The sequence below is a fragment of the Sphaeramia orbicularis genome, chromosome 8 (genome assembly GCF_902148855.1).
Source record: "Sphaeramia orbicularis chromosome 8, fSphaOr1.1, whole genome shotgun sequence".
NCBI lineage: Eukaryota > Metazoa > Chordata > Actinopteri > Kurtiformes > Apogonidae > Sphaeramia > Sphaeramia orbicularis.
Genome location: NC_043964.1, coordinates 22,299,281 through 22,311,657, shown reverse-complemented (window position 1 = coordinate 22,311,657; position 12,377 = coordinate 22,299,281). Strand labels below are relative to the sequence as shown.

Sequence of the window (12,377 nt, the reverse complement as noted above, 5' to 3'; positions counted from 1 at the left end):
TGTAAAGCAACTTTCGAAGCAAATCTGATCACAGAACTGATAAATATATAAAATGAGAAGATGTTTGAGCAGGTTACCACAGAAACAGAAACCTTACAGTGCATTCGTGGTCATCAGTGTATTTATGAGGGTGAATTTGGGATGTATGTGCTTCCCAGATCAGGACACACCTTCATGGCTTCATCCTCTGCAGACCTGTTATCTCCATGTCACGACATTCCCGAAATGCCTCACCATTTAAAGACTACCCTTTTGCAGTGTGAAAATGAATGAGCAATTAATGTCGAATCCCCTCCTTTTGCCGCGGCTTTTATTCGGCCGCGCGTCTCTCTCTCTCTCTCTCTCTCTCTCTCTCTCTCTCTCTCTCTACTGTCGCATCCTCCCCTGCGCAGAGCTGCATGGCAACGGGAGGAGGCTGCTAAGGGATGAGGGAGGGTACCACATGTCCCACGTGTCCTCCTCACCGCAGACCCATCGCATTTTCTCTTTCGCTTCCCCATCCTTCGTTTCCGCATACCGCAGATACGCACACACATACGATACGACCTCATCCATACACCCATACGCACCCGCCTTGCGGAGCGATGCATCCGCGGTGCGCACTCTCCCCGTCCTCACTACATCCTCACTGATCAGACTCCGGGCCCGTGTTGATCACTTCAGCCGCAGGCCTAATAAGACTATGATTCATTTTTTCCATCAATCTGATATGCAAATCCAAAATTCTCCGGCTGCAGGAGACGCGTAAAAGAGTAGGGGGGGAGACATGAAAAGACGCGCACCGTCAGATGTTTAGCAGGTTCACTTCGGATCTTCGCCATCATCTTGCGCTTTTGCTCTTTTTTTCCTTATTCCCTCCATCGGCCAGTTCGGGACATTTTGCGGCTCTCGATGCTGTAAGCCGGGGGAATATGTGAAGATCATGCTGGCGGTGTGGTGCTTCATGGTCTTTGCTGCAGTGGGCGAGCGCCTCGGAGTCTCAGGTAAGAAAAGACAGAGAAAGACGGAGGGCTGGAATAAAAGAGTCCAAAGCTTTGTCGTTTCCCTTGCATCCACATTTTTTTCCACTTGCACCAGCACTTTTTTTTCCATCCCGGGTGTGGGCTGTAATTTTTACAGTATCTCTCTGCCAACCTACTGGCCCTGAAAGCACCGTTCGATGCGGTGGATTTGCTGCATCAACACATTTCCGCCGCAGCCCCATTTGCCTATATATCCAACGTATCCATAACCATCTAAAAGGCGGTTTGTCCAATAAACATCTAAAAGCCCATAATACTGCAGCCTGTGGATCAGTGAGTGGACTGTTTTTTTTTTTGTTTTTTTTTTTGGCTGACTGCTGATTTAAGCTGCACCAGCCCTTGTGTTTATGTCCATATGGGCGTTAGTCTACTATAGAACCTGTAAGTTCACCACAAACACCTACATTTATGTCATATCAGAACATCCAACTCCATCATATCCACTTAGATTCTGCACCAGTGATTGATGTGATGGAACATTAGCATCTGGTCAGTGTGATAAATTAGGTCACAGAGCTATCCATCAGTTTATAGAAAACCATGATCTGATCTAAAAAAAAAAAAGGCAGATTTTCTCTGCTATTTCTGACTTTGCTCCTAAAAATAATCCCATTTAGAATCCCTTCAGCTCAGGCGCTCAGGTGTGTGTTTACCTGTCCGAGCCCACTGCACACCTACAGGTTGGTGGAGATGCTTCTGCTGGTGTTTGTGTACAGGTGTGGACCAGAGTCCGGAGCAGGATGGAGACATGTGGGACTGGTTTAAGGCGGACAGCAGAGACACAGGAACTGAAGTCACCTATCCGAAGAGGCTGGTGCAGCAGAGCAAGTCTGAGGGGGAAATGGCTCATGAGCACCTGGATACCAGGGTGAAGAACAGCACAGCACACCCATCGGTGAGTTCTGACCGAGGAGAGTTACCCCGGTCTTTACCCTTTCATGCATGAATTATCAGAGCCTTAATCAAGATTTTTTTTTTCCTGAATGTTTTAATTCCTCTAGACATTAAAAAACAATGCGATTGAATTTTTTTTATGAACCTGTTTGAGTTGTGAAAAGATCCACTCAACTGGACACCATGCATTTAATTTTTGAAGCAAAGAAAAAATATTTACTGATATACTGTGTGAAAACTATGAAATAATTTTTTTAATGCAGCTAATCTGACATTTTCTCACATTTTAACATATTCTAATACTGGTCACTACTCACTTCATGGAGATAATATGCAAAAAAAACAACTTTTTGTAAAAAAACAAAACAACAAAACTCTAATTACAGTCTAATAACAATAACAAGCAATTGATTTACACTCAGACAAGTTACTGCAGATCAAGTTTATCAAGAACAATGAATTGCAGTATATGGGATGGTGCATAAGCATCCACTGTGTCGACTGATATGGAACTGAAACAACAAAATCCATGAATATATAAGAGAACAACTGTGGAATAGATGTCCACTGTAGTGACCAGTATGCATGAAAGGGTTAAAGTTATTTTGGTCACATTAAAAAGCAAATATCTCTTTTGAATGGTATGAGAATGACTCTTGGAGATTCAGCATTAGCGTCACTTCATATATATTTAATGAGTCGAAGTCATAACAAGGAGATGCAGCTTCATGTGCAGGTCAATAGGTTCATTACTAATCAATCTAGTACTCAGCATTAGACATGGAATCCCAGTAATTTACAATCCAATACACACCCAACAGCGCTATGATTATCCCCTTACTGCCTACATTTATTTACAAAATAGAAAAAAAAATGGCTCATCTTGTTGCTTTGATGTAGATCCTAAATTAAGTGGAGATTATACAGCAGTAGACTATACAACAGTAAGTTTGTCATATCAGTATCGACATCATGTGCAACTACATTGCAAATATGTGAATAATATGTGTATGAGTGCTTCTATGAAACTGGGTTCATTTTGGTACCTGGCACTTTTCCAGCTTTTTAGACCCAATAATAAAACAGAAATTTAGACATATTTCGCCCCAGGATGTACCTAATGGTGACCTCAGATAAATGCAAAAAAATTATATATTATATTGTCCTGAGCCATCCCAAAATTAATGAATTTTTGATCAAATATTGGGGCCAAAAAAAGGACCAAAACTGGGACATGAAAAGCTACCTAGGTGCCAGTGCATTTGATCTGGAAAGCATGGCTGTAAATAGTCTTACATACCGCTATAAATAAAGACACTGTGTTAAATTTGAGGATCCTAGTGGTTTTCTAATCCAGACGTGGATTTTTCATGAATTGGTAGTCTAATTCCAGGTTTCATGCGTAACCCATCGTGTCCACTAGCGTTACATGCAGAACCTGCCCAGTTGAATACAAATAAATTGGAAGTGATTTTGCAACAGCGGTCATTTTTGTGAAACACTCTGCCTTGCATAATTAGTTTGATTCCCAAAATGTACCTGTGAGAGACTAAAAAGATACTCAAATAGTTGTGTGTAATTTTCATTTCCTTTTGACTGTTACCTGCAGATTTTTGTTTAAAAAAGAATGTATAAGTAATATGAAAATGTGTTTTAACTGAAAAATAGTTTCTTTTTTTATCTCAGTAAATATTTATTTTAAAATAGACTCAAAAGTACTTCCAAACTTGCTTCATAACATTAGTCTACATCTGGTTTGAATTTTTAGCCCCCATGTCCTGTTTTTAGGGACCAGTTTCATAGAAGCACCCATATATGTGCAGAGCAAGTAATATAAATAGACATATTTCCTTTGATATTTTACTCCTGGATGTTCTACCTGTCTTCTGCACTTTGTTCTTTGTATTTTGTTGCTGTAAACACAGCAATTTCAATCAAAGTCAAATCTTATCTTATTGTTAATTTTGTCGTAATAGTAATTAAACCCATTTTCCAGTCTCAGGTATGTCGATTATTTTATTGATGCTGCTGTTGCTCAGTTATCCCTGTCAACAATCAAAAACAAAACAAAAATGATCCAAAATCTGTAGAATGTCATGAAATTAATAACACCTTTACTGAAACAGGGCGTTGAATTTGATCCATGAACGTCGAGGATCATAGGTAACCAGGTAACATACGTACATTCACCTCATTACCAACATAACAGTGGAATATTGTAGTCTACAAGGGGTTATGGCAGCTATTCAGCTTCTTTCTTTGGTACATCAAAAAACCTGTGCAACTGAGGAAAAAAATACTCCTAAAAAGGTGTCAGTTTCACAGAATTATTCAGCGGAGATTAAACGATTAACATTAAGTCGCATGTAATAGAGTCGCAGCGTAGTGCTTCTTCCATGTCCACGTGTGACATGGGTTTTAATGAAAACATCACTGACATTTTAATAGTGGAAGTATTTAAATATTAATAGAATATTTTTTGATTGCACACTATTTTATACTTTTTCAATATATGTGTGTATCTTACTGTGTTGTTATTTAGTGTAAGTGCACTGTCACCAGCACAGATTCTATTCTATTCTATTCTATTCTATTCTATTCTATTCTATTCTATTCTATTCTATTCTATTCTATTCTATTCTCAGCCTGCATTGCTGTGTGAAAAACCTCCACTGTTGTGACTTCTACTCCACTTATGTCACTATGTATAAGTTGCATCCGTACTATAACAGTGCAGCGTCTCATCAGATCTCTGCTACTCATGCAGCTCATTTACAGAGATGACAGTGCAGGGTGGTGTCTTGCAGCAGGACTTTGACCCATTTAGTCATCAACACCCCCTCCTCCTCAAATGTCAACCGTGCATAATGTCAGAAAAAAGTCCAAGTAGGATAGACAAGCTGTCGTATTCCAGTTCTAACATCTGGCAGCCAGTTACAAATCCACAACTTTCCTTCATTGGTTTTTACACAGTTGGAAATGCGTTTTGATATGAAACACAAACTTATTTGTTGCGTGTTTCTGACGTAGCTTAGTCCCCCTCCTCAAATATTCAGGCATAATAACGTAAGATCGTCCCGCTTCCGTGCTGAGTCCTGGACTTGTTCATTATTCAGTGGTGTGTTGAAGTATGTCCCCATTAATTATGAAACAGGCCTGTGTGAGAAGTGCGGCATGGTCCAAGAGTGTTGAGCACACCCCCCCACCCACCCACCCCCACTTCATCCCCTTTCCCACCCTGTCTGTCTTTACCAATGAGATGTAGCTCATATAATTGTTACAAGAGAGTACATTAGTCAAGATGGAGATAATTGTCATCCCTAGAGGGAAGAGCGATGCTATAACAATAATGGTTAACTTAAAATACATCCATAACCTACAAGCAGATCAAGTAAAAGAGGCTTGACATGAGGAACATGATAAATTTAGAAACAACAAGCAATGGATGAGCTGCAGTTTTTTTTTTTCCTTGTGTTGACAACAGATGATTCAGCGTTTTACCTCACGTTTCTTATCCATTCGCTTCTTCCTTCTTGTCGGTTGTCACATGATAAGTTTTTGAAGTGCATCTTGACCTTAAGAGTGATGATATCTGTGAACTAGGGCTGCACAATATTGGAAAAAACTGACATTGCAATTTTTTTTAACCCTGCGATATATATTGCAATATGAAAAAGTACTCAGGAGGATGTAATAGCTGTGTGGTGCCGACGCAAATGGTCAAACAAATTAGCTGTGTCTCCTCTCATTGTGGCAACAATTGCAAGGCACTATCGACACAGAACATGTGTTTCAGTATCATCCGTCTTGTAGCCGAAATAATTCCAGATAACTGACGTTGTGTTTCTTTTTGGGACCAAATCTTCGTTTTTTTGGTGATTTTGTCTTGTTTGTTACTCATTTTTCAATGTTGTCACCAGCAACTCAATCCATGTGCAGGGGCGTGGTCTGCTTCGGCAAACTGATTAAGAACGATTGTGAATGGTGGATCGCTACGTGCATTTTGTGTCAGTTGCCTAGGTTGAAATTAGATGAGAACACGTCGAGTTCATTTGCCTCCTACATTTCTGGACCTGCGATGTGACAATTGCGCACACATACATCGCAATGTCGATGCTCAAATGATATTTTGTGCAGCTCTACTGTGAACTGAATTTGATGTTATTGAATGAATTTGGCATTTTTCTGTAAAAATCTGGTATTTTCCTATATTTATTTTACTGATCATGTAGATGTTCATAAAAGCTCAGAGTAAATTCAAAGGTTATTATGTAAAAACAGCAAAAACTGAAGAATAACTGGCTACTATGGGTCGTTTGTTCAGGACAACGGATGGAAATTAGCTTCTCTGCTAAATCTGGTGCATGCATCTTGTTCTTCGCAACTAGCTAATGCCAATATACATTGTCCTGTAACTAAATAAATACATACAAATACAAATACCACATCTTCAGCTGAACATGTTTTCTTTTATTGGTGAGTCAATGTTACAGAAAATACTGATGTTTTATGTTCGCTATGGACACTCTGAATGTCCACATGGGTCATATCTAATGACGCTGAAAAGCTGAGAAACTGCATTTTACCTTAATTATTACATGTATTGATAGGAGTAGTGGATCAGAGTAGGGATGTAAACAATTAATCGACTATCAATCAATTGTCGATAAGAATTTGCTCGATTAAATTACAGTAATTGTCAGTTAATTGCCCTTTTCCATGGCGGTATTTGTGGTGTCGACAGTAGGAGGTGCCACCGCCTAAACTAGGCTTCCGTGCGTGAACCTCCTCAGCTGAAACCTCGCTCCATCGTGTCACATAGTAATGCAAAGTCAGAAATGCCCATTTCTTCTGAACTGCCCCTCTTCAGATCCATTTATTTTATTGAATTTCTCTGCAGAATTTCTTTAGTTCTACTGCATAAATGTCATTGTCTATAGTGTATCCCTAATGGTACAGTAAATCAGTCATTAAGGAATATGACATGCTTTTTTCATAAAATATATAAACAATATTTAGCTTTTATTCTTATAGACCCTATTGAAAGAAAAATTGAGGTTCAGAGGAAAATCACCGCTTATCAATTAATCGTTAATCAATCGACAAGGTCAACCAACTAATGATTAATGAATTAATCGATAATATGCATCCCTAGTTCAGGGGTTATTAAACATGCTTTTAGTCACTGGTATGGGAGGTAAATATAGACACTGTTGCTGTTTATTTCCAACATTACTATCATAGCGTGAAAGCTGCATATTTGCGTTATTTCTACTCGAAAAGATCCAGCAGGTTGGTTTTGTGAGAAGACACATGGAGCTTTCAAGGATCACACCACAAACGCAGCGAAGGGAAAAGCAGAGGAACAAGTGTTAGTGTACAACAACAGAGCCCTGATGGCCGCCATGCTTCAGCCTCTCCAAGACAGTAGTAAGAAATCTGTTGTCCGTACTCACTGGAGGGAATTATTCCTGGATAGTGATGCGTTTTATTGTAGAATGATTCACCGCTGCCTGGTTCCTCCAGACTGAGATGAAAGCCACGTTGGCACAGTTTGAGCTGCTGAAAAGACACAGTGTTTATCTAAAGTAAATTCGCTGCCTTTCTGCTTTTTTTTTTCCTCCCCTCCCTCCCTCTCCTGGCCCTGCTGTCGGTCTCTTCACCTCCCCAGCTCTGGCAGCCGTCCATTAGGGACATTGGCACAGCACAGCCCAATATAGACGACATCAGTAAAGTTTTCTTCTCCTCCTCCCCTCCTTCTGTCAAGCTCCTCTCCATCCATCTCTATCACCAAAGTCCTGCCTCACTCTTAAACTGCCGTAGCTCTCTGAACAATATCGATCAGCGACGACTTTATCAATCATCTTATTTCAGCTGCTGAGATGCTTTTAGAGCATACGCGTTATTGATTTTCTTGAATTATTCATAAGACTCACTCCGCGGCTTTTAGAAGTGAATCAGCAGAATTGTTTGTTGCACTTTGATTAATTGCTAATAAAATCTGTCTCTGTTACTGTGTGTGTGTTTTTTTCTTCTTTTCTTTTTCAGCCTGTTCACTTGGCCCAGAGCTGTTTTCAAGTTCAAGCCTTTGGACACACCTTTACCTTGGACCTGGAGCTAAATCAGTCAGTATCACCCACAATGTTCAGATCTTTTAAAGGGGTCATATTTTACGAAACCAACATTTATTTGTCCTTGGTACCTATATTTGTGTATTTGGGGACCCTAACCGTTGAAAAAGTTTGAATATAAAGTACTTTACTATTTTTTATTACTATCATTAAGTATGTTATGTAGGACCAGGAGTGGGAGGGAAGAATGGGACGTGCTTAAAGCCTCTGAAATTGAATATTCAAATGTTCAATGTAACTTAAATCTGCACCAAAAAATAAATAAATACTGTATGTTAAAAAAAAAAAAGAAAAAGTTTGAATTTGAACCCTCCAGGTGCTACAAAGCTATCTTTATATTCAAAAATTTAGTGGATTTCTACAACCTGTTTCAATTCCTGCTTAATTTGTTACATTTTATAACTAGTTACATCATGACATTTGCACATATAAGGTCAAGACTTCCAGTGAACATTTCTCCGAGTATGCCATAATTGTTTGTTATCAGCAGCGGTTGTAGTAAAAACTGAAAATATACATGAGTGGAGAGATATAGTAAATGGCATTTATTTAATGGAAAAGGATTACTTTTTCTCTTCATCTTTAGAAAACTGTTTTTATTAAACTCTGGACCAAATGGGTCAAGTATATTCACCCTTTACAACCAGATTTTGTGGAATCCTGAGCTGTAACTTTGACTTCACAGCATTCTTATTGTTTTTACATTTATATAGTTTTTAACCTCATCTAATCCTTTCTCCCTGATTTTATTTTTTTTGTCAATTTGTACACATGTTCTCTCACCCCAATATGTATAAAGTTACTGAAATTTATTAAATATGTGCATGGCAGTGGGTCCAAAACTGCTCTTGATATTATACATGTTATGCTCTGTAATATAAACTGCTATTCCAAAATAAAAAATTATAGAAAAAAAAACAAACAAAACTGAAAATATGTCCAAACTTCAAGCCAATTACCTAAAATGTCCAGTTATTGGTTGTATTAATGAACACAAGTGGCTGAAAGTATTATCAACAACCTGGAGGGGGTGGGGCATGAAGTGGCTCGTTTGCATTTAAAGGGCCAGCGCTCAAAACGACCTTTCTGGTGTCATTACTCAGAAATAGGGTTGAAGATGGACCTGTGGAGTTGAATTAATGAAGAATTCAGACCCAAGCAGAGCATTTACAGTTTATGTAGACCACAGGGAAATGTTTTAAAATGCATAATTCCATTTAAAAAAGCAAAATATCACTCCTTTAGTAATCTATTCATTTGCATATCCCATAACTTGAGCGAATGAACACATTTATGCCTCAAAGTCACATGATATTGAGGGAATACCACTGTAGAAAACAACACAGCGTCGGGTGTTTGTGAAGTTCTTAACACTGATTCTGATTATACGCATTAGGTGGGAAATGTTCCTAGTAAAACCAATGTTGATTACAAGATGACAGACACATATAATGGTCTTAGAGATGTTCACAGGATCTCACCTCTCCTTTGCAGTCACCTCCTGTCTTCAGAATATGTGGAACGGCACTTTAACCAGGACGGCAGACCCTCGCAGTCAGTGGTAAGCCTGTTTGCGTGGGCTGTGGATGAGGATTTAGCCAAGAATGAATGTCACAAGTGAAGTTGTCTTGTAGAAAACAGCATATTAATGAGATGACCAGGGTGAGAATGTAACATTTGGTCGGTGACTTTATCAGTTACCAGAGAGATTAATTCGCTGCCTTAGAAAGAAAGTCTGTAATATCCTCTGCAGCTGATACTCAAACTTGAAATCGTACAAATTAAGTGACAAATTATAAAATGTGTTTTTCTGACAAATTAGGAAATGTGTTATCCCATGTGTCACATCCTAGATCTTTTCATTATTTCATGATTGATTATGATGATGATATAGTCACATTTTTTGTATCTCATATAGTATGCGTTTACCTGAAAATCTGTTGATGCAATTATGCAAAATCTTGTATTCTAAGAGATATGGTGAAGATACATATCTAGACATACAGTCGCGGAAAAAACGATTAAACCATCAAAAGTCATCAAAAACAATGGTTATGCAATCAAGTTCTAACTCCTGTGTGTATCATGTGACTTAAATAGACAGAAAAGAAAACATGGAATGCCTAAAAACGCTGTTTTTGGCAGTACAGTGCCATAGCTATTGATGTAAGAACTGAAGTGATTTTGGTTATTATCAAGAAAACCATGGAAAATGGCTAGATATCAACTATGAAATTAAACTCTTATGAGCTATTTTTGTTGTTATCATTATATTTGTCCAAATAAATGTACCTTTAGTTGTACCAGGCATTAAGAAATTGAAGAAAACAAGGGTGGTCTAATTATTTTTTTCCATGACTGTATGTGAGATATTAGATCTTTCTGAATTGTCTCCATTTTGGTTTTCAGTTTTGGTGTTGCATGATTTTGGGCTTCTAATATATTTTCTATGTCTGATATATACACCTCAAAGCAGCAGATTTGTTTGATTTTCTTTTTGTTTTACATAAATGCAAAGTTTGATCACATTTCATCTCCCTCCTGATGTGTTATCTATTTTTAGAAAGTGCATTGTGTGCTCTGTGCTTCAAAACTAGGCTGCCGTGGAACTGTTGCGACTTTGCATGTTACTTTTCTGCACATGCTTCAGACTGCCTGCATATGCCTATGTATGACTGTGGTCAAGAAAAAAAAAAACAGGCAGCAAATGCCTGTGGTGTGGAACCACACGCTCGGCAAGAAAATCATATAGAGATAAAATGGATGAAAGCCTCGCCATCTAATTGTCATGTGTTCTTGTCAGGGCAGACCAAAGGAATGTCACTGCATTCTGATAGCCAGGAGGGATGGTGGCACTATTTTTTTTTTTTTTGTAGAAATATGCCACTCACTGTCTCCCCCCAGCAGACGCCCACCCACCCGGCGCTCCGTGTCCCCACCCACAACGGTTCTAAACTCTCCCTCAGTCCTCCTGACCAATCACCGGCCTGTTTCCATGGCAACCAGTTAGCTCAGCAGTGTCATTAAGTTCTTGGCAGCGAAGAGAATGAAAGAAGACCGAGAGGGAGGGAAGGGAAGAGCAGAGCCGGCAAGAGAGGAGGAGGGGGGAAAATGGGAGTAAATGCCAGTGTTAATACAAAGGCTGGGTGAGCGTCGGAGCCCTGGCACCAGGAGGAGGCACTTCTGGGAGGGTTGGGGCTCACATATGTGTTCACAGACACCTGGTTTGTTTTCAGATTGGTGGGAGGGAAAGGTGGTTTTTGGGATCAAGGATGGAGACCCGTAGTCAGGCCAGATTGGCACTCAGCTGGGCGGAGGCCTCACCTGAAGCCCCTCATGCTGCTACTGCTGGACATTGCAGGCGCGATGCATTCAGGGCAATGTGCCATTGCACTGATCTCACACTTTCATTTCCATTCAGAGCACCGCGGTGTCCTTTGCCTGCCTGAGATGGTTTTGTGCACTGAAACACCCTGCTGAGTTCAGGCGCATCCGTGTTTTGCACTTCTCTCGCCTCTCCCTGAGATTCATCTTCAACGCTGTGACCTCGTGCACACACTTTTGAGGGAGTGTTAGACAGAAACAAAAGCTAAGTTGACGTTGTGTGAGTCAGGTTTGTTACAGGCAGTTGCAGGAAAGAGTAGACTTATACACCACCTACCCAAAAAGTCACCACCTTTATAATTAAACAAATAGGTAAGAGACTTCCATTTTATAAATACTGCAGTATGTATTACTAGCAACACATTATCAACCATAACTGATGCAGAGCGTAGCTTCTCATTTCTTAACCCTCAGAGATGTGTAACCTAAATGATTCACACAAATTAAGAAATTCTGATGGATCATTGCTGCACAGTGTTACAGTATGAACACATACACTATGGACTCTCTAAACATCCAAATCAGACCTATGTGGCACATTCGAAAAGCTGAGAAACTCTACTTTACCTGACTTTTTAAAGCATATGGGTAAAATTAGTGGGACTAATGAAAAACAGGCCCATTAGCCATAGGTGGCAGTGTCATTCTTTGAGGGCTAAATAACCATCAGTTGGTAAAGAGTGAAAAGATTGGACTTTGGTGGTCTGATGAGTCCAGATGGACCTGTTCCAGAGAGGCAGATGAAGTGGTTACCCATCATGCATAGTGCCTACAGTACAAGCCTATGGGGGCAGTGTTATGATCTGGGGTTCGTTCGGGTGATCAGAATGAGGTCAGCTGAATGAACCTCAATGGGGTTCAGATCTGAGTCTAGGCCTGAACCCCAGTGAGGTTCAGGATCTGTGGGAGGAGACTGATGCAGAGGTCCATCCTTGGCAAAAAAAAA

At 39.7% G+C, this 12,377-nt stretch overlaps 1 protein-coding gene across 3 annotated transcripts in view; it reads left to right on the top strand.

The window, feature by feature from the left end:
- The first annotated feature begins 414 nt into the window (after positions 1 to 414).
- The window catches only part of LOC115424719 (disintegrin and metalloproteinase domain-containing protein 11-like), a 51,218-nt gene continuing 39,255 nt past the window's right edge, over positions 415 to 12,377 (top strand). For 2 of the 3 annotated variants that reach the window (XR_003936125.1, XR_003936126.1), the window contains exons 1-4: positions 417 to 983; positions 1,739 to 1,917; positions 7,965 to 8,041; positions 9,542 to 9,608. Coding sequence is in view for 1 of the 3 variants with exons in the window: in XM_030142123.1 (XP_029997983.1) it covers positions 923 to 983; positions 1,739 to 1,917; positions 7,965 to 8,041; positions 9,542 to 9,608 (384 nt within the window). In the remaining 2 variants the exon portion in view is untranslated. Of the gene's footprint in view, positions 984 to 1,738; positions 1,918 to 7,964; positions 8,042 to 9,541; positions 9,609 to 12,377 lie in introns of all 3 variants that reach the window. The other variant, XM_030142123.1, reaches the window with a different exon arrangement.